Source organism: Camelus bactrianus, chromosome 10 (genome assembly GCF_048773025.1).
Source record: "Camelus bactrianus isolate YW-2024 breed Bactrian camel chromosome 10, ASM4877302v1, whole genome shotgun sequence".
In the NCBI taxonomy this organism is placed as follows: Eukaryota; Metazoa; Chordata; class Mammalia; order Artiodactyla; family Camelidae; genus Camelus; species Camelus bactrianus.
The window spans coordinates 52,311,445-52,333,774 of record NC_133548.1 but is presented as its reverse complement, the minus strand read 5'-3'; the positions used below and the strand labels follow the sequence as shown (position 1 = coordinate 52,333,774).

Here is a 22,330-nt window from a genome sequence, read left to right as displayed (position 1 = left end):
AAGGCAGAAGAAAGGTCCCTGGCAGGGCTGGACCCACAAGCTAGCCTTCTGCATTTAGTTCTTCCCTCCGGCGCACACAGCAGGCTAAAGCTACCACTGGCTTGTTCGAAACAAATTAACTACAGGGTTTTCAAGTGAGGTGGCCACAGTCCTGACACTTCAGAAGACAGGATCCGGTGTACTCACGTGTGAGTCACGCCACTTAGCAGGCATGGTTGAAACCAAAATGGCACAAGCACGTCTATCTTCTTTCTGGGTCACAAAATGCTGCACTGCCCTTGGTGCACATGGGGGGACAGAAGAGCCTCCCCCGTTTCTGTGGGGCACCATCCTCACCAATGGATCATCACACAGGGTCATCAAAGACCCTGACATGGCACATAGCATCAGGCCCTGGGGGCTGGTGAGAAATGTGGATCCCCAGGCCCCCACCACCTACCGACACTGACTCTCCGGGGCTGGGCCTCAGCAAAGCACAGCTCTCCAGATGATTCTGGTGCTTACTCCAGTTTGAGAGCCAGTGCTTTAGAAGCAAATGCTTGTCTGGCTTTTTCCTTCAGACTAGCAGAGTGTGTGTCTCCGGGTGTTGTTAAAGCAGGCGTAGACAGGAGCGAGTAGAGGAGAAAGCACAGGCTCTGGACCCAGGTAAATCTGGGTGCAAATTCCTGCTCTGAACCTTGCCAGCTGGTAACCTCAGCCAGGCCTGGGATCTCTCCGCATCTCCTTATCCTCATCTGTAAAATGGGGACGTCACTGCCTTCCTTAAATTGCCTCTTTTGAAGACTTGAGCTAAATGGATGTAACGTGCCTAGCTTCGTGCCTAAGTCATACTGAGTCTGCGCTGGTCAGAGCCGCGCTGGGATGCAGGCACCTGGCAGACACACAGGTTTGTATAGTGAGTGCTCCCTCTGGATGCTCTGTGCCAGGCAGGACTGGGTGCATGTGGCTTGCACACAGACCCACGGCCTGGAAACTGCATCCCTCTCGCCTCACGCACAGCTGCGCCAGTCAGCCACTTTGTGTGTTTCTCTACTCTCCCCTTCATCGATGCATGACTCATTGCTTCATTCATGTCTCCATGTGTGTGTAGAAACCTAGGCAAGCAGCCCTTCCTAGGGACATTGCAGGACAACCTCATTGAGATGGACATTCTCAGCGCCTCCCGCCATGATGGGGCTTACAGTGACGGGTAGGTGACATCCCCATGCTCCTCCTCTCTGTGTGTGCTCTCCCTGTGGCACCTGCACTTGCATGCAGACCCTGAGACCTTTCCCTGGGATCTCCTGGGGAATGTGATGAGGCCATGTTGCATGCCCATCCACGAGTCCATGTTCAACTCACAAGAGATTATCCTTGGAATACCCTGTCCCGCAGCATATTAACAGCAGTCTTGTTAATATGACACTTCTGGCATCTCATTGGCTGCCTCTGCCATTCTGAAAGCCATCTCATGTAGCAGTTTTTTGCAACACAGGCCCTGTGTTTTATGTATGCTGTGGCCTGCGGTATCTCACACTCCAGCAGGGTACAAGATTGCCTTAAGACTTACCTTTTATCTTAAGATTTTGGGGGCATGCCATGCGTGCAGCCAGTGCCCCCTGTTTCCCAGGCTGTGTCCCAGTCCTCCCATGGCCGTGGTTAAAGCCAGCCTGTGGAGGATTTCCTGACACCTAGTTTGGCCATAACCATGTGCTTTGACCTTGCCTTGCTGCCCTCGAGACTGTAGTGGTCTGTAGGTAGCAATCGGCTGTCTGTCCACCCATATGGCTTTTACCAGGGATCTGGAAGGCAGCAGACTGGCTTCTGAGCAGAGTGCTTTGAAGGCCTTTGCTGCTGTTGGCTGGGTAACAGCCACAAGGGGACTCTGGACCGTGGCAGAACTTAGTGGTGGTTTCTTGGTTTCCACCCCTACCAAAGCCTCCTTTTAAAAGCGTGGTATTCCACTCCTCTACCAAGTATGAAGGCAAAGTACATATTGGAGAGAGAAGAAAAATGTTAGGTTCCTTAATCTCCAGGAGGCAGAACAGGATTTTAGACACTTTCCAAGTTACTGCAATAGTTTTAGAAAACGTCTAGTTTATTCCTTATGAAACAGTATCCCAGCCCCATCCCTTCCCAGGAAAAGGATCTCAACACCCAGCCTTCTGTCCAGTTGGTAACACTTTCTGCCTTGACTTGGGTGGTTTCCCCAGGGGGAGGGCTGTCCCATCCATGTTTCCTGGAAACATGTCTTCGTGTGCCCTGTTTTGTGATCTGGTACGTGATTCTCCTTTTTCCTGTCCCTCCGTCTTCTCCGTGATGACTCTCTCTCTCTCCAGGCTCCTCTGCATGCTTCTTCTACTGCTGCCTCCACCCTCCAGGTCCATGTGGGCTCCGGGATTGGCAGACCCTGACACCCTCTGGCTTCTCTCCACCCGCAGGCACTTCCTCTTCAAGCCAGGAGGCACCTCCCCGCTCTTCTGCACCACGTCACCGGGGTACCCTCTGACGTCCAGCACCGTGTACTCACCTCCGCCCCGGCCTCTGCCCCGCAGCACCTTCTCCCGACCAGCCTTCAACCTCAAGAAGCCCTCCAAGTACTGTAACTGGAAGTGCGCGGCCCTGAGCGCCATTGTCATCTCAGCCACGCTGGTCATCCTGCTGGCGTACTTTGTGGGTAAGCACCTCCCCGCCCCGGCTCCCCTTGGCTCCCCTTTGGTCCAGAGGGCAGTGCCAACACCCCCGCAGGCATGCAGGCACTCTGCCAGCGTGACAGTCAGGGCTTGCGGGTGAGCCATGCGGCCCTGGCACGCTGGACTGGCCTGCACCCCCCAAACTGTCAGGGTCATTGCTCGGGGCCCTCTCCTCCACTCTGCACACATCCCGGGACAGAAGCTTAGCATCAGCTCTCTCATGTGGTGGAGGCCTGGCCTGAGGCATAAGCTCTCACTAGGACTGGCTTTTGAGGTGGTGGTCTATGATGTGAGTGTCATCAGTTGGAGTCACTACAAATGAAATGACAAGTGGGGAGGCTGGACAGCAGACTGGCTTCTCCTGTTGGTGCCATGTCACTGCAGCAGGGAGCAGGAAGGAGGTGGGTTCCCCTGAGATTGGAGGGAAACTGCCAAAGGTTGGACTGTGCCAACTTCAAGCCAGAAAAGCATATCTGAAGGGGAGCGTCTGACAAGGTGGTCTGAGGGTACTGTGGGAGCCGAGGTCCAGTGTTGAACCATGGTCAGGGAGGGTCCCAGTGAGCCATGAGAGCTGGCTGAGGGAGCGCAGAGACCCGGAGCAGCACTGGCTGGCCTCCCTACCCGTCCCCAGGGCACCTCATGATGTAGGAAACTCCTCCCCGCCCACTGCCTTGCCTGCGATGCCTCCTACTGTGCACTCTTTAGATTGATTTGCACCACAGTCTGGTTTCCTCCTTTGGACCCCTCCCTTTGGTCTTTGGTCTGCTCCCAAGGAAGATACTAATCTGACAATATCTGGGGACATTGTGTAACATCTGCTGCCTCTCTGCTAATCTGCCTGTTAGAAAAGGCACTAGGGTGGGGGGATTGGCCTAACCCTTTGTTCTTTCCAACCTTCAAATTCTATAATTCTAAGATTTAAGGTAGGTCAGACCAGCTTGAGAAGGCTTCAAACGCATGCTAAGGAATTCTGAGATAATTCTATAAGCAGAGGGGGCCTTTTAGTCTAAGCCCAAAATTAGAAAGAGAACTAACTGGCAGAGGCCAAAGGAAGACAGAGTACTGCCATTGTGAAAAAGGACTCTGTGACAAATAAAGTCACTGTGGGCGGAAGAGGACTGTTGAGAGGCAGTAAGAGCTGTCACTAGGAATGATTAATAGAGCATGGCTCCCACTTGTTTGGGATGTGGAAAAGAGATTCAAGCCTGGGTGGGGGTTTGAGTGATGTCAGCTGTAAGGTCCCTTCCCTCTCAAGACCTCTGAATTTTATAAAAACAGGTAATCAGGAAGATGATAGTCCTGCAAACAAGGAGGTCTCCTTAAACATCTCAAGCTATAATAAGCCTTGACTGATATCCAGGTCACTTTTCCCCTTGTGAAGACTGACTTAGAGAATTTCATGGCTTCAAGGTCAGGTTGGCACACAAGTTTCGTCTCTTCTTCTGTCTGATTGATTAGCCGTTGCTGCCTAGAAAGCTGTGTTGAGGAGGATTCCGAGGCTATATTCAGACTCAATGGAAAAGAGTCTCTGTGATTGATTACTGATGTCTGTTGTGGCCACAGGAGTGGAGAATATTGATGACATACCAGGTATTTGCCATCCCTGCTCTGGGTCACTGGGTAAAAGGAACAGTGCAACTGGGGGAGGTCAGTACCCACTCAGGCTCTGAGAGAGGTTCATGACTGATGTAAACTGGGTTGTGCAGTTCCATGCACTGTCACCCTGCACGAACATTTCTTCCTGGCACCACCAGCACTGTATCCCCACCAACCACTAGCATAGCTCTTGGTTTTGACTGACATTATATTTCATGGGTGAGTAGACTTGAGCAAGCAGTGTCACTGTTCATCAAGAGTCAAGTAGTTCGCTATATATAGATATCAACTTGGTTTGCACTGAAATCTTAAGGTTTATACTATGTACTGTTACCTAGTTCAGAAAGAAAGAATCAATATGTGATTAAATAAACTCTCGTCTGTTTTCCATCTCATGGTTTTATTCCTTTCCTGCTTAGTAAGAATACCTGATCCATCATCAGCTATCTAAAGATACAGGCTACTGTGTGAGGTAGTGAGTTCCCTGTCTAGGAAGGGTGCAAATACTGCTTAATGACCACATAGCAAAGATTAAATTCTTTCATTGATTAGGGGTTTTCACTGGATGACCTTTAATCTCCCTTTCAACATTGGTAGTCTGTGAATCTATGATTTTGTGAATTTCATTTTTCTTTCAGCAAACCAAGCAGGGTACCTTCTCTGAGTTGGGTACTATGCCAGGTGCTCGGGCTGACACCACTCTTGAGGCACTGTTAGCTGAGAAGCAGTGATGGATACAGTATGATGATACAGTTCTGTTAGCAGTGACTGAGGCGGCTCGGGGGCTACAGGAACACCCCACCCCAACCAGGAGGATTGGAGGAGGCTTCCTGTGGAAGGTGATGTTTTAGCTGAATCTTCAAGTCATAGTTAGCCAGAAGTAGACTTGAAGGAAAGGTATTTCAAACCAAGGGAAGTTCCAGAGTCTTGAAGGAGGAGGATGTGGGGGCAAAGATGTTTTTTGTGGTTGAAGCAGTTGACGAGTATGAGGGGCACAGCTGGGGCTAATGTGGGAGAGTTTGGTCAGATTATGCAAATCACTGTGGAGGCCAAGTTAAGGACCTTATTGGATGGGCAACAGGGAGCCATTGAAGGGCTTTCAGCAGTGGCAGGACATAGTCAGATTTTAACTTAGAAAGATAGGGGTAGAAGAAGGAAGGACAGGCCCTGCTGCATAAATGAGTCAGGAGAAGCTGAGGGCTTCAGCTAAGGTGACAAGGTAGGCAGAGAGGAGGAGGGTAGATGTGAAGTTGATTTGGGAGAATTGGTGTTGCTAGGAAGTAGTACATTGATAATGTGTCCTTGCCAATAATAAATGCATCCTTCTGACAAAACCCAATCTATATAGAAACCTTCAAACAGGAGTCCATATCCAGGGTCTTCCCTTTGTTACCTGGAGACTCAGCAAGGTGCTGGGGCAGAGCTTACACCTGCCTGGGGGCCTGGATTCCATTCCCAGCTCCGCCACTGAGTAGCTGTTTGCCCTTGGGCAGCTCGCTTCTCTGAGTCCTGATTTCTGGTCTAGAACACAGGCACAACCCATCACCTCAGACGGATGCTTGTGAGGCTGGAGTAGCAGTCAGCCAAAGTAGCGAATGCATTGCAGGTGCGAGACCGGTCCCTACCTGTTCCCAAGGGCTGGGGGTGGCAGCCTTGTGCTGGCTGTCCTCCAGCTGCTGGGGGCACGGGATGAGCTCTGATTGCTTGGTCATAATCACAGACGAGGATGACTAACTTGTAAGGAACCATCAATTATTAAAAATCAAATTAATTGTCTCTGCTGAGCACAAATATCCTTAACAAAGACTTTGCTGGCAGACCAACTTGATCTCATCAACAGGCAAAAGCAGAGATATTTAATTAGATTTTTGATGAAAAATTGTGTTTAATTTCAAGTATAATCAATTATTAATTACTGTAATGAGCGAGTCTGACTGGGTTTACTAATTAACTCATTTAAAAATTATGAATAACCTTTTCATTTGTAATTATTTGCTGCATTCTATCGAGTTCCAGATAAGAATTGCATCAGCTCACCAGCAGAGGGGGAGTGGAAAACAGAGGGAGGGGAAGAATTCTTCTTTCTCTGGGGTCTGCTCAGGGCTGCCACGTCTGGGTGGAACTCCAACAGATACACTTGACGTTCTGTTTCTTAGTTGGAAAGTTTATTGGGAAACAAGCAACCAGTGACCTTTCGTTTGCAGAGATGTTTGCAGTTATTTTCATGGGAAGATAGAGAAATTGGAGTCAGCACTTATCACCCACAAAGGCCATAGGGCCTGAGGGCTTGCCTTTGGACCGTCTCCTCCCCCCTTTAGGGGTGTTACTGGCTGCTCTGGCCTGGGCTGGGGATGTAGGGAGGACCCTTGCTGAGCCTGGGGCCTTTCCTCAGAGAGAAAATGTATATTTTTGTCTCCAAAGGATAGCCATTCAGAGAGGCTGCCCTTTGCGGGTGAGCGCTTTGCCTTAGTCACCCGTTTTCCCTTCGTTGAAGATTTTCAGGTCCTTTTAGTCTCCGTTTGAACACTGTCTCTTCTTCTCTGAAGACAAGAAATCTCCTGTTCGCAAAACAAAACGGGGAGGGAATGATACGAGGGGAAGGTGAGTTGTAAGTCAAACCGTGCGACTTGTACAGCCATGGCAATGATGCTTTATTTGATAGCGTTTAATTGTTTTCAAAACATTTTCACCCAAAAAAAGCAGTGTGGTTTCTAGCAGTGAAAATAACAGGGGTCACTTTTTATCATCCATAATCAGAGCAGTTAGCTTTGTGTGCCATCCCTGTTCTCCTGACTGTTCTAAGCACTTTGCTTGTGTTTGCTCGTTGAAATCTCCCAGCAACCCTATGCGTTATTATCCCCAACTTACAGATGAGGACATGGAGACCCAGTGAGCTTAAGTAACTTACCCACTGATGATGTAGGCTCAGGAGACCCCATCCAGGCCCGGGCTCTGTCCCTTGCTGGCTGTGTAAACTTAAGCAAGTACCACTTCTCTGAACCTCAGTTTCCACTTTCCTTATGGCTCTTACAGTGGATTTGGCTGGAATGATTAAGCCTATTTTACAGGAGAGAAAACTGAGGGTAAGATCATGGTTGAGACAATGGGTTATGAAATTAGGCTGCCTGCTTTCAAATCTCAGCTCTGCTAATTACAAGCTTTCTGACCTTAGGCAAGTCTGTTTAACCACTCTCAGCCTCAGTTTACCCATCTATAAAATGAGGATAATGATAGTGGCCACTTCACAGGGTTGTTGTGAAATTCCAGTAAGATAATTTGCATAAAGCACGTAACCCCCTGCCTGGCAGAGTTAGTGCTCAATAAAGGTTAGAGACAGTTACGATTACTAATAGTACTATTAGTACTATAAGACCACATGGAAGAGAGGATTAGTGAGTCTTGAGTGAGAACATGGACCAGCCTTGTCTCCCTGCAGCCTGCGGGCTTCCCAGCTGTGTTAGTCATAAGGGCAGCTGACAGAACAACCAGGGGGACCTGTCAGAAAACATGTGTAGGGATGTCTCCCTGTTTCAGGGGAGCAGCTGCGAGAAGAATCATTACCCAAAAAGCACCTCACATCATTTCTTTAACTAGGACAAAAGTTGGTTTTTGCTTCACTACCAGTTGCCTTTATCCAGATAAAACTGACAGCTTCCCTCATGTTCTGAATCCCTGTGTAAAAAGCAGACACCGAGTAGCGCAGGAGAGCTGTGGATCGTATCCAGAGGACTCTTCAAGCACCTGTCTAGCCAGATAGGCCTTTGGAATAGGAAACAAAAAAAAGGCTTATTAACAATACAAAAGCCGAGAAGAACTTGACGTTAAATAGAGGCCCTAGAGTGTCCTGGGATGCGGTGTCTTTCATCGTCAGGTCTGGGGCCACCCTAAGGCGCAGGGGTGTCCTCCAGTGTGATTTCTCTAAGGCAGTGTGATGTTCTGATCAGCAGGATTCAGTGGAAATCCAGCTATGTGGCCCCTTTTAGCTTTGGTTTCCTCATCTGCAAAGTGGGAAGAATAATAGTGCTTCCTTCCTGAGGCTGTTATGTAGGTTAAATGAGATGATGCTGAAGAAACTCAGAGCACCTGACAAAGGAGGAGTCCCTGCTGGTGGCCCTGCAGATGGCTGTTGCCCACCCCTGGACTCAGTTATCTCAGTCCAGGGTGGGGTGAGAGCAGATCTTCTTAGGTCTTTCCCAGTCTATAGATCGCTGCCCATCAGAAATTGAACCGAGACGTGGAGGATGGAGTCCCAGGTGTGGGCTGCAGCATCGTCTGGGTACCTGCAGGGGAGCCTTCCAATGCACTCCGTGGCAATGAGGGACTCTTTTTTTTTAAAATTAGGTTGTATTTTTTCACCTCCACCAGCAGCTGATTATAGACCGGGGGGAAAAAATCAAAACCCTTGCTTGAAGTGGTGATAGTTAAATTTATAGGTGGGAATGTTGCTAAGCGCAATTGCTGCTTTTCAAAAGGCAGCTTTCAGAGAGCGTTGCTTGTTGGAATACTATTATAGTTTGTGGTCTGGAAGAGCCTGGGTCATCCAGTTCTTGAAGGCATCTGGGCAGTTCTGACACAGGTGGACTTGCCAGACTGTGCAGGCGCTCTCAAGATCCCTGATGTCTGACCACACACTCACGACTTCAGCAGGGCAGCAGTCCAGGCAGAAGGGATCTTAGTCAGCCCCCCTCTTTAGGGGCTGGTATCCTATCTCCTAGTGTCTTCTTCTCTGCTGCATACTCAGTCCCTAACACGAAGCCTGGCACGAGGCAGCTGTGCTCAGTAAGACATGGTTGAGTAAAAACCTTGCAAGATGGTAAAATCTGCTGAGGGTTTTCTAGGCAGAATCGTGTGGGCATAAGTCTGGTGGCAGAAATGTGCATTTCATGTTCTGGGGCTCAGGTACAGGTGAAATGGATGTGAAATGAGTAGAGAAAGGATTAGAAATAGAGGCTGGGGTGATTGTGACCCCTCCTTCTCCACAATTATCCCCTTCTGGTTCAGCTCATGCGGTATCAGGATCTCAGATGCCATTTGCTTCCTCAGCACAGGCCGGTTGCACTCTGGGCCTGGGTGTTATTCGTGAGCAATAAGGCTCATTTTCTCTCCTTTCTCTTCAACTTCACATCAGGCCTTTTGGACAGAAGCCATAGATTGAGCTTTATAGCCCCAAGAATGGGAAACGGAGATGATTGAACTTGATCTCTTAGGAGGAGAAAAAAGTGATAAAGATACAGGATCCTGTATTAAAGCCTCTCTCTCCAAGATTGATTCCTTCATGTTGCTCTGTGGGAATTGCTAATAGCAGGATATATATAGATTGTTCTCTTTATGACAGACCCCAGACAAATATCCTTCAAACCCCTCCCCCCAAAAGGACTTAAGGAGACCTGCCTGGCTCTCTGCAGTTTTCTGAAACACCGCTGTGTGGAGGAGGGGGCAGACTTGCTCTGTGGGGCTGCAGAGGGCAGGACCAGGCCGTCCTGGTGAAACTGATGGAAAGGCCGCTTCAGGCTCTGTGGGAGGAGACTTCTCTCACAAGAGAGCTGCCCGTTAGGAGCGGGCTTCTCGTGTCTGCAGTGAGAGGAGTGACTCCGACGTGCCCGACTCTAGAGACCGGTGGGTCTTGTCTGTATCGTCTTTCTGTCATTACTATCTGTGCCACCCACACAGGACTTAATCTCCTTTAGATGAGTTTCCAGACCTCTAAAATAGGAGTAAATAAAGACTAGCTGAAATGATTAAGTCCTTCAACAGTCTTCAGCTCAGCGTGAAAGGAAGCTGTCCACCTTGCAGACCTCACTCCCCACCTCCCATCTCCACCCATCAGTGGAGCCCAGCCAGGAGCTGGAGCCCAGGGGAACCCGTTGATCCAGACACTATGAATCCGCCTCCCAGGGCACAGAGCAGAGTAGAGGATAGGGTGGGCCTGGAGGGCAAGTGGAAGGCATCAGTGTCCCCACTTGTCACAATTCTTGTGCTAGCAGTCTTCAGAACTCTGACTGTCCTCCTAGGGATCAAGACTAGGGTTGAGAGCCCCACCATGCTGAGGCCTGTCTCCCTTACCTGTCTGCCCACTCAGCCACCATTCCCTGACCACTGGTATTTAGAGTCAGATTTATCAAGATACAACTTACATACAAAAAATCGACACTTTTTAGGTGTACCATTCCATGAATTCTGACAAATGGATAGAGTTGTGTGAGCATCACTACAGTCAAAGCCAAAACATTTCTGTCCCCCCAAAAGTTCCCCTTTTGTAGTCAATCCTTGCTCCTCGTCCTCAACCTTTGGCAACCATGCATCTGTTCCCTGTCTTGGTTGTTTTAGGTACTGTTTCTGAGACATGTAGTGAAGAAGTGATTTATTCACTGGATTCGAAATCAGGTGTTACCAACGATAACTTTCAAACTCGAAGACATCAAAGTGTTGTTGAGAAAATTTTAAGATGTAATTTAGAATTCAAGATATGAGGGCAAACAGGTGAAACGCCCTAGGGTTCTCTGTGGGTTACACTTGACCTTCTTGAGGGACCGCAGCCAAAGCCTGCATGTCCTCAGCATGGATGCACAAGTGTGTGTTCTTCTGCCTTTTCCATGGACATCTTTTCATACACGTGTTTTTAAGTATCAACACAAAACTCTCATCCTTGTCAAGGTACATAGCTCTATCATGTTGGTGCCATTGTTCTATCCTTGTATTCCTCCGTTTCATAACTGTTTGCTATTATAAATAGCACTTCTGTGAACACCTGTGTGCCTCCTTCTCTGTTTCCTTCTTTCACGTACTTTGGGGAGAGTGTGTTCCCCTGAGCAAGATTTCTGGGTCACAAGGTGTAGGCAGTTTCAAGCAATGCTTACTCACTGCAGGGGCTCCTCAGAAGGATAGAACCGAATCTCTGGCTCCCCAGGTCAGGTCCAGGTTCCCCACAGCCCTGCCAGCATCTGACCTTGGGTCGGCTTTTGAGGAGTGAGGGCAGGGCAGGTTACAGGTGGCCTCGAGACCCAGCGAGGTAAAGGATCTTCATTCCTGGGGGGAAACGCCCACCTTCTCCCAGTCAGTTCCTTCTCCAGAGCCAAGCTCACATGGCCCTGCCTTGGTGAAGCTCCTCTGCCCCCGCTCACACTAAGCCAGGAACCCAGTTATATGCTCGTATGGTGCTCAGGGATCTCACCACCATTGCCACTGAGGGACCGTGTCTAGGACTGGCTTGGCTCTGTCTCCACTGCTAGACTGTAAGCTCTGTGGGGGCAGAAACAACTTCTGTCTTGCTCAGTGCTGTAGCCACAGCTTCTTATTCTGGGGTGCGGTATGATGTAGTGTGTTAAGCAAAAGTTTGTCTAAGGAGAGAAAGGAGGGGAGGCTGCCAGGACCAGAACCTAACCGATGCTGCCAGGCATGGAGTGGAGGGCATAGAGGCTCAGGTCCTTACAGGGAACAAAGACCAGAAGTCTAGAAGCAGAGGGATCATGTGAGAGGGAAAAATGGTTCCTGGAAACTAAGGCGGGGTGGGGAACCAGAGGCGGCTGCTGAAGTGTGTTTGGCGTGGGGCAAAGACCTGGCATTGGACCCTCATCTGTTCCTTATGCCTGTGAAACTTCAAGCAAGAACCTTGCTCTAAGCCTCAGTTTCCCACTCTGTGGATGCAGGTAATAGGCTGTCATGGGGATGCAATGCCCATTGGGCACCTAGTTCTTACTAATAAGAGCCACTAGTGAATGAAATCTGTCTTCCCTTCCCCCTGGCAAAAGCAACGTGTTAAATTTGAGGGCCAAGCAGTCCTGAGTTTGGAAATGTCTCAAAACAGACAGGACCGGAGTTTATGTTTATATTCATTTTTCATAACAGCAGCAGGATATACAGAGACAGCACCCTCTCCCAGGACTCGGAGGGGTTCAAGGCCCCCAAGGAGGCAGTATAGCCATCACCCATCAAGGAGCAGCCGCAGCTGTGTGTTTGGGTTCTCCTTCCACAATGGCAGCCCAGGAGTATGGGAAAGGAATCAATTTTACAGATTTTTAGCATCCTTGGAAAGAACTTGTCCCCAGGTCCTTGTTTTTATTCTGGACTAATTACTGTGAAACAACATAATTTAATTGCACTTAGATGCAGAGAGAAAGCGAGGAACAGTCTCCCTGATGGCTGTCCTTTCACTGTGTTAAGTACCTAGTTGTGGAGAGGAAGGAGGTCTGTACAGTCAGGGCTGTGCTTAGGGCTGCAGGCTGGGGACAGAGGTGAGGAAGCCCAGCCAGGCAGCTCGTCATTGCAGGGAAGAAGAGAGGGAGGGGAGGGAAAGGGAGAGGAGGAGAGATGGCGGTAAAATGCACAGTGTCTTTTCCTTCTCTCAGTCAAACAACAAAACCACCACTAAACGGCTTCATCTTTCTGAAGACAGCAGTACAGTCTAATAGCAAAAGCATAGACTTTGCATCACAGCTCCGCTCACACAAGTTTTTCCATCTCTCTGCATCTTGGTTTCCTCATTGATAACATGTCAATTAATGTCCAAGATGTGTTTTGAGCCTTAAGTGATGGAACATCTGCAAAGGGTCTAGTCTGCTGGGTGGTCCCTGGTGGGTGTTGAATAAATGCAGTGTTCACCCCTCTGGGCAGCTGGATCACCCAGAGATTTTAAACCCTCTCAGATTCAGCACCAAGAGCCATATCTAGATGCAGGGATTTCAGGTAATCTGGGATTTAGTAGAGGGTGCTTCCCCAAGCTCAGGTCTGAGACTGGGGAACACCCACGGAGCCTGTGTGCTGGGTTGAGTCCTTGGCTGCGGGGACAGACAAAGCCAGAGGAACTAGCATCACTGCTTTGAGTCAGCCCTGGTTTCGTGGAGAGCCAGATGTGTACGGAGCTGGAGGCAATACTAGACAGATGATAAAAGCGTGTTCCTGGGGTTTGAACTTTATCCCTGTGGGAGTGCGAAGGAGAGAACAATTCATTCTAACCAGTAAGATCAGTTAAAATTTCCCCTAGGCATTGAGCCTTGTAAATCAAGTAAGATATTGAAAGAGAAGCTAGGAATGGCTTTCTGGAAGATGGAACAGTCTAAACAAAGGCAAAGGATGACAGGTAGAAATGTTGGCTGTTTTTGGCACCTGTATTAGGAGACTGTGCATGAGAATATCTGTTCGTGCATTGGCTCCACAGCAGGCCTCAGCCTCTTACTGGAGGCTCTTGAATGGACAACTGCAGAAAATCTCAGTGACTGCTGGAGGACATTGGCTGCCTTCCCCTTAGAATAGAGGCTCCACCGGGCAGATGCATAATAAATCCCTTGCCTTCCCATGAGGCCGTTCAAACCTGTCCACCCTCGCCAGCAGTCTTGGCACTGTTTGGGATTATTAACTGCATTTCCTTGTCCTGCAAGCCCCAGATGTGGAAACTGAGGCTCGCAGCAGTTAAATAACTTGTTCCCCCGGAATGACTGTTAAGTAGTTGGGCTGGCCTAGAAACCAGATTTTCTGAGTCCAAGTCCTGATTGGTGTTCCCTGTACCGACCAGGCTGGCTCAGTGCCCTCCTCTGCTGTCCTCCTCTGCTGTCCTCCTCTGCTGCTGTGCTCCATCCCTGAGGCTCAGAGGAAGCAAGGGGGCTCTGCCATCCTGTCTGGGCTTTCCTCTGCCCCTGCTCCCAGCTTCCCTCCCGTGACCTAACCCGATGTGACAGAGGTGGCAGCTCACCACGTGCCAGGCATGTTCTGAGTGTTAACGTGTATTTCTCATGTAATGTTCTCATCAGTCTTACCTATCCAACAAGTATTTGTCAAGTACCAAGTATGTGCTAGGTGGCATTCAATTTTTCTTTCCATTTCAGAGATGAGAAACTGAGGAGATTGTCAGTTGTCCAAGGCGACATCACCAGCGAGTGTGAGAGCCAGGATTTGCCCCCAGAGCCTGCCTGCCTCTCACAGCTCAACGATTCCCATAGCTGGAGGGGGGCCGGGGTGGGGCTGGGATAGTTCGCCTGATCGGAACTGCTGAGAGGATGCAGGGAGCTCTTTATTAAAGAGGGAAACCATCGTACTTTCTTACGGAAAAAAAAAAAAAGAACATCCACCTGCCCTATACTATGCCCTGTGCCAGAATTGCTATGTACCTGTGGCAGCAAGTGGAACTGTGGTTTGCACCCAAAGTGTTCAGGTTTGGAGAGCACAGGAGGCCCAGCTGACACCAGGGGACCTTGACACACATCCCTCATTGAGCACTACTAGCCCCTCGTATTATCTGATTCTGCTGTTATCCAGGATTCACGTGGCATTAGATTGTCACCAGCATAACATTTCATTTTGGAGGAAGCCTTTCCTGCTGGTGTATGGCAGACAGCTGGATTTATCATGCCTTTGAGCCTGGAGTTAGATTTTGTTCACGGCCTCCAGTGGGGGAAGAGAAAAAAATGCCAGGATCGTTAATTGTGTCGTGGCCGGCATTTTATCATGTTGTCCTGAATTTTTCCACCCAGGCCTTGCTGTAGAATTCTACAGCAAGACAGACTCACTGGACTCCTGTGTGTGTCTCAGGCTGTGAGTCTCTGTGTGTGAGCACGCACATGGCTCCACCCACTATGCGTGCAGAAAGGGTATTTGAGGGGAGATAGAGTGGGGAGTAAGAAAGATGAAAGGAGGATTTCAGGAGAAGTAGCATTTTTCTTTACCTGAAAACTGGAAACTCTTCTTTTGCAACTTGTTGCTTATGTCTTCTAACTTTTTTGTAGAGCATTAAGTCGATTAAACTGTACCATACATTTGCTTAGTTGTGTTGGTCTGGGGCTGTGTTGGAAATTTCATGTATAAATCTTTGCATTAGTTTGTGTATTTAACTTAGGGTGTATTTTTCTTTCAATGATTAACTTTTAAGCAATGTAATAATAATGCCTTATATTTTCAATACATTTTAGAAAGAATTTTTCTTAAATGTAATCCTTACAAGACCCCAGGAGAGGGTTTTATATTATTTCCATTTCTACAGATGAAAAACCTGAGGGTCAGAGTGGTTAAATGACTTATCTGCAGATGCGTAGCTGGTAAGGGTCAGAACTGGGAGCCTGACTGTCTCTACAGGTCTGCTCCACTGGATACATAGGTGGACAACAGAGTGCGAAAGGGACAGGAAACGCTGGGCACGTGCTGTCAAGGCAGTGTGCATGGGAGAGGTGCTGAAATAACGGTCAGGAACCAGGGCTGGGGAGGGGAGAGCAGAGCTCATTTTTGCCTGGGGGTTGTGATGGAAACCCTCAAGAGGTGCCATTTGAAGTAGGCCTCAGAGGTTGGGAGAATGACTTTAAAAATAGGGGAGGCAGAGGCTATTCCATGTAGCATCCTTGCATCAGCAAAAGCCTGGAGGCTGGACAGACAGGTGTGTTCAAGGGACAGGAGAAGTCCATACAGATCGAGGCTCCTGAGCAGGGCAAAGTAATGGGGCATGTCAGATACCATGCTCAACCAGCATTTCAAATGCTCAAGTTTCTATCCTCAGGAAGATACCCCCAACAAAATTTGAGGTGTAAGGCAAGTCTATATAATAGTGAGACTTCCTTGTTTTATTTTCCATTGTTGTCATTCCCACAGTTCTACATCTGATCAGGAAGGCAGTGTGTATAGTGGTTGGGGACAGATTCAGCGCAGTCTGGATTTGGCTCAGATTGGAAGCGACCCTCTGCCTCTTATTAAATGTATGATCTTGGGCAAGTTGTTGGACCTCTTTGAGCCTTAGTTTCCTCATCTTGCAAATGAGGATAATAATAGTACCTATATCTTTGTGAGGGCTAAGTGACAGTGTGTTTGTCAAGCAGTTAGCACAGTGCTTGGCTCTATTAATGACAGGGGCTGTTGTTAACATCACCAGCGTCATCATCACCATCAATATCCCCATCACCGTGCCTGGACTCTGTGCTGCCTTCAACTTCCTAATCGAAGGGCTGAGCCAAACCAGGGGCCCCTGTATAGTAGAGAACTCATATTTATTGAGGGCCTTGCTCTGCACAAAGCAGGGAGGCAGGAAGATGCGGTGTGATCCCAAAGAGCTAGAAAACACTGGTGGGCAGGAGACTGGGAAGCTGTAGGGGTAAAGGAGGGACATCACACACTGTTCCATGAGAGATGAAAATGCTCCTTCAAAATGCTTCTTACACAGAAATATTATCCCTCGTTACAAATCCGGGTGGTAGGCTCCACGTTAAGCTATCTTCCCTCGTTCCTCCTGCTGAAGTGACTGTTCTAGAGGGAAAAGGGCCTATCCTCATAATATGTACACAAATTAAACCTCCATTTAGAGGTGCAATAGGGACCACCTCCTAATTCACTTTGATCCTGGGGGGAGGGGGGAATAGTTACATGGTTGATGTGGCCAAAGAAATCAAGAAATGGGCAGGTGCCTCCATGGAGCCCTGTAACAGGACGTTTTCCAGTAGCTATGGAAAAGGTCCCTAGCAACAAGCATCTTCTCCTGCCAGAGCTCCCAAGCAGGAACCAAACCCATGGTTCCTTCGGCCCTGTCCGATGGCTGGTACAGGAAGGAGGGGATGAGGCCTCATATGTGAGTCTGGTCCTTTGCTAAGTTGAGATACCTTTTTATAGAAGTGCTTTAGACAGCCGTGTGAAGAGTCTTGACACTTGGAAGCAAGCACTGCAGAGAAAGGCAACGGAGCCAGCGTTCTGCCCCCTCTCGGAAAATGACGGGCACTTTCCCAGGCTGGCGGGGGCAGGGCTGGCTGCGCACTCTTGCAGAGCACTTGAACAGGCTGGTGCCTCTGGGTATCTGCTCCCTGGCTTCTCAGCAAGGTCTTGGGCAGCGGAGGGACCTTCTACCAGGTTTAAACATTTCCTCTACTAGAGATCACTTCCTGGCCTGTCGCTTTGTCTGCAGGATTTGATCAGAAGCTGCTTGTTATTCTGATCAGTGTGGAAGCCTGTCCTGTGGTCTTGGCAGTGGTCTGAGGAGAGCTCAGGGTCTGGGGTGACCCGCCCCTGGTTTTGGATCTTGGTGCTGCCATGATGAATGGTGCAGTGACACCTTCTTCCGGAGCCTTGGGTTTCTAGAGACACAAAATCAGATAAATGATACCTACTTTGTCACTGTGTTTTGAGGTCATCATCCATAAAACGGGGTTGCTGATACTATCTGCCTTAAAAAGTGGAGAGATTAAGTGACATAATGAATCTGAATCCTCCAGCACTATGTCATGGACATGGTACAGTTTTTAATAAGTGGGAGCTGTTACTGTTTTGATAATAATCCTAATTATTATCAGTCTGTCTGTCTCCTTCCTTTCCTCTTTCTTCACTCTTGTGGGTCAGGTGCTGGGGGATAGAGATGAGAGAAATGATCTCTGTCCTGAAGGGAGGGCCTCCGGTGGCCTGACATCGCCTGTGCCGTGGGCTCATTCCCTTAACTTTAGACTCAATAAGATGACTCCTTTAGTCTGAGAGTGCAGTGCCTGATGGAAGAACAAGCCATGAGGGAGGCTTTCCTGCTCTTACAGGATTTTCTGCTGTGACTTAATGGCAGGGTTATTCAGTGGCGAGAGCTCTGAATCACAGGTCTGGAATGGGCTCAGAGCAGTCCCAGGCTCTGCCCCAAATGCTCTAGTCAGGCCTGAGTCTCATCTGCCCATGGGTGGGGGCAGGTCCCAGTGGCTGTAAGTCCAGCCGTAGCAGCATCCCCCCACCACCAAAACAAAAACTCAGGGACTTCTCGGCTCCCTTAAGAGATCTCCGTACTTCACTTTCTCAGTGAAAACTTGCATATGTAATACAAAGAATGACAATGATGCCAACATAGAAGGCTGCCTTCTGGGAGTACATTTGAGTGAACACCAAGCAGCATGATAAGCTCATAAGATGTAATATGTCCTTTAATCTTTGTAATTCTTTGGAGCAGCCATTATTATTTTTTAAATTTTTTATTGAAGTATAGTTAGTTTGCAATGTTGTGTCAATTTCTGGTGCACAACATAACGTTTCAGTCATATATGTACATATATTCCTTTTCATATTCTTTTTCGTTCTAGGTTACTATAAGATAATATAGTTTCCTGTGCTATATAGTAGAAACTTATTATTTATCTATTTTATATATAGTAGTGAGTATTTGCAAATCTCGAACTCCCAATTTATCCCTTCCCACCCTCTTTCCTCCCTGGTAACCATGTTTGTTTACTATGTCTGTGAGTCTGTTTCTGTTTTGTAGATAAGTTCATTAGTGTCTTCTTTTTCCTTCCTTTTTAGATTCCACATATGAGTGATATCATATGATATTTTTTATTCTCTTTCTGGCTGACTTCATTTAGAATGGTGATCTCCAGGCCTTTCCATGTTGCTGTAAATGGCATTATTTTATTCTTTTTTATGGATGAGTAGTATTCCAATGTATAAATATATATATAAATACTACATCTTCTTTATCCAGTCATCTTTCAATAGACACTTAGGTTGTTTCCATGTCTTAGCTGTTGTATATAGTGCTGGGGCAAGTATTATTATCACTGTTTTGTAGATGAGGAGGCTGGGGCTTGAAAGAGTTAAATAGCATGATCCAAGTCACATGACTATAAATAAACATGAGAACCAGAAAAGGAAGGCAGGGCTGTCTGGCTGCCAAGGCTGCGCTGGTACCCACTCTACTCATGCCTCCCCTTTTCTCGTCCCTGGAACCAGTGCAGTGTTGGGAGTAGGGTGAGGGGAGATCAGATAACCCGTGGAGGTCAGTCAAAGGCAGGGTGGAGGTGGCCAACCCCTAAACTCGTCATGCGCAGAAGCAGTCTTAGCAGAGCCCACTGGGTAAAAGGTGCCCAGAAAAGACAGCTTTCTTATTCTATTACTGCAATAATACTGGTTTACTCCATTCTGTACAAATTGGATTCCAGCCCTGCTTTCCTGACAACTTGCCTTGTCACCAGTTTTCAGTGCCCTCCAGTTACATTGATCTCTGTCCTCTGCTTTGATGGTGGGCATGCCTGTCCCTCCACCCCTCTCTCCTGCCTGACCACCCCCCAACCCTGTTTTACAGAAATACTGAGCAGCTGCCAGCAAAGTCTTGCTGACAGGCCTCCCTCCCCTACACCATTGTGTAATATAGAAAAATGGTGACCTGTGCCCCGGTCCACTCTCTAGAAAACACTTAATTTGGGGGTGAGAGACAGTAACCTTGATTGTCGTGGTCAAGTTTATCCAGAGACTGGAAGAAATACAATATATTTACTTGATTTGAAATTAGCCCCACATAGTCAACCACTGGGATCCTATCAGCCTGCTTTATAGTGATTCCACTTTTAAAAACTGTTTTATCCATTGGGAAAAATACCTCTAGTTCCTGTGCCCGAAGCCTGTCAGCTCCTGGGAGCAGGATGGGGAGAGGGCCCTCCGCTCAGAGAAATTTGCAGTTGGCACGAAAGAGGAATTAGGGGAAATATATGGAAAGAAGGAAAAGGTGATGTAATGGAGCTACCTTAAACAAAGCTTTCAGTGGATCCAGGAATCAGGAAAATCAGCATAGCAAGGTGACAGGGATGATGACAGTTGCCATTTATTTTGCTCCTACTATGTGTGCAGAGTAAAAACGTGCCAGGCACAGTGTTAAGCAAACTACATGTATTATTTCATTTCATCCTTCAAGGTGACTATTACTATCTATACTACAGATAAGGAAATGGAGACCCAGAGAGGCTAAGTAATTTGCCCAAAGTCACAAAACTAGTAAATGACCTGGCTCTGAGTGCCCAGAGAGACCTGAACTTGAGGACTGACTCTGCCAAAGGTCCAGTCGCTCACTTGCATGAACTTGGTTTTGACTGTGGGGGTCAGCCATGCCTATGGCAGTCAGGATGTTGAAAGGTGGGGACCCCATACTTTATCCCTAGGATGAAGGCCTTTAACAGTCTATCTCAAAAGCAAAAATCTGGCTGTGCTGTCAGCAAAGGCTTTGCCTTAATTTTTTTTTAATGTTAATTTAATTTCAGCCATTGTAATTCATCAGTGATCTGAGGTACCAGGAGGTGAGCCTGGACTTTGGAACCAGTCAGATCTGGGTTCAAATGTGACTTTATCACTTCTCATCTGGGAAACACCTTGGGAAGTGTCTTTGGGCAGGTTATGCAGCCTCTCTGAGACTCTACTTTCTTTGTCTGTAAAACGGGAATGCTAATCATTTTCTCAGGGTTTGTGTAAGGACTGAATGACATAATGTAGGTAATTGTCCTTACCTGAGTGTCTGACTCAGGGTGTATGCTCAAAGTCAGGATCTCCCCTCTCTGCTCTGTCATCCTTCTTTACCTATTGCTCCTGAGACTAAGCTGTAGAACTTCCTTTTAATGTAAACAGCATGGAAGTGAGTTTGGAAACTAGTAAAGAAAGTTTATCAATAGTCCTACTACTATAATTCAAAGCCTGATGTCATTTTCACATATGTCTTTCTAGATTTTTTTTCATATGCATTCTCAGTTTTACAAAGATGCAGTCAGCAAATACACGCAATTTTGTGTTTTGTCATTTTTTTCTCCCCCCTTAACTTTATACGGTAAGCATTTGCCCTCTTTGCTGGTTGCCAGTTATTTTTTAATAATGGTTACCTTGCATTCCATCCAGTACATGTATCATAATTTAGCTAAGTCATTCTCCTGTTTTAAGACATCTAGATTGCTTCCAATGTCTTTGCTGATAAACTGCAATGTACATCTCCATGGCTTCTAGGTTTGGAACTTTTGAATACTGTGGCTTTGTAGCAAAACCAGGAGTAGAACCTGAGAAATGAAATTCTGTCATTTCATTGTTGTTATTATTACTGTTTTGCCTTTTTGTTTTCTGCTTTCCACATTAGAAGACCATAAGTCAAAGAACTCCAATGGCTTATATTTTACAGAAATGGTGCTAATTAAAAACAAACAAACAGCTGAGAGCTAGTATAAAACAGAAAAAGTGGGGAGCCATGCAGCTGGGTTAGATCCCACTGCCTTTTGAAACCAAAAAATGCCTCTTGAATCAACAGTTTCTTAAGGCTGTAACCATCTCTAGTCACTACCTGGAGCTGCTAATTTACAGATGCAAGTGGATTTGTTGCATCCAATTTTTGGAAGCGAAGTGTGCCTGTGACAGTGGAAACTCTCCTACACTTACACCGGTGACTCCTGCATAATGACTTTGTTAATTGCCTCCTGCTGGCTGGTTTCTGGGGGGGGAGCCTTCAATGTCTGAACATCTATTGAGCATTTTTCTTAAAAATGTCAAGTGAGAGCTTGCACTTTCCTGGCCATCTCTCATGTCTTGTTGCACAGGAAAAGGCAACTGGAAAATGTCAGCCCTGGGATCAGACTGACCAGAGCTGAGGGAATAAGAAACTTCACCCACCCTGGCTCTCCTTGCTTTTAGAAATCATTAACATTTCAGTGTGGGTGATCCTGTGAACTCCCTACCTTTCCACAGCCTTTTCCTGAACTCTTTCTCATCTTTTCACCTTTTCATTGAATTACAGACTAGTTTGAAGGGAACACTAGTATCAGGTTTCTTATATAGGTCACTTTCAACGTACTTGGGAGAGTTTTGCACCAACAGTTATAAATACACAATGCAGGGTGTAATTTAGATAATCCTATGATGTACATTGGTGGTTACCATTAATTCCTCTGAAAAAAGGGATTATGATGATTATAATTTATATTGTTTCAGAGGTCTGGTCTTAAAGCGGGCTAGGGAGGACCATTTATATTTCTTAATTTTTTTTTGGATCCACGGCTGTTATTTCCAAGTCGTTGGATAGCATGCATTTACCGCTGTCCACAGCTTTACATGATTGTTGCTGTGGGGCAGGAAATATTTATTATCAGCACTGGGACCCCCAAACATTAATTTCAGCCTTTATTTGCTGGTGGCTTTATACTGCGCATATTTTACCTTTTATTTAAAATAAAATGTGTAAAAGAGAAAGCTTGACCAGGGAACACAGGCTCCTGAGTTTAGAACTTGTCTCAAATTTCTACCAGCTCTGTGATGTGAGGTAACTTACTCTGAGTAAATCGGAATATATTCTTCTAGCTCAATATCTGTTCAGTTCTGTTGGACCCATTCTCCAA

At 47.2% G+C, this 22,330-nt stretch overlaps 1 protein-coding gene across 11 annotated transcripts in view; it reads left to right on the top strand.

Moving 5' to 3' along the window:
• TENM4 (teneurin transmembrane protein 4) overlaps positions 1-22,330 on the top strand; it is a 743,689-nt gene that overhangs the window by 528,084 nt on the left and 193,275 nt on the right. For all 11 annotated transcript variants that reach the window (XR_012509759.1, XM_074372753.1, XM_074372746.1 and 8 more), the window contains 2 exons: positions 1,091-1,189; positions 2,421-2,656. Coding sequence is in view for 10 of the 11 variants with exons in the window: in XM_074372753.1 (XP_074228854.1) it covers positions 1,091-1,189; positions 2,421-2,656 (335 nt within the window). In the remaining variant the exon portion in view is untranslated. The remainder of the gene's footprint in view (positions 1-1,090; positions 1,190-2,420; positions 2,657-22,330) is intronic.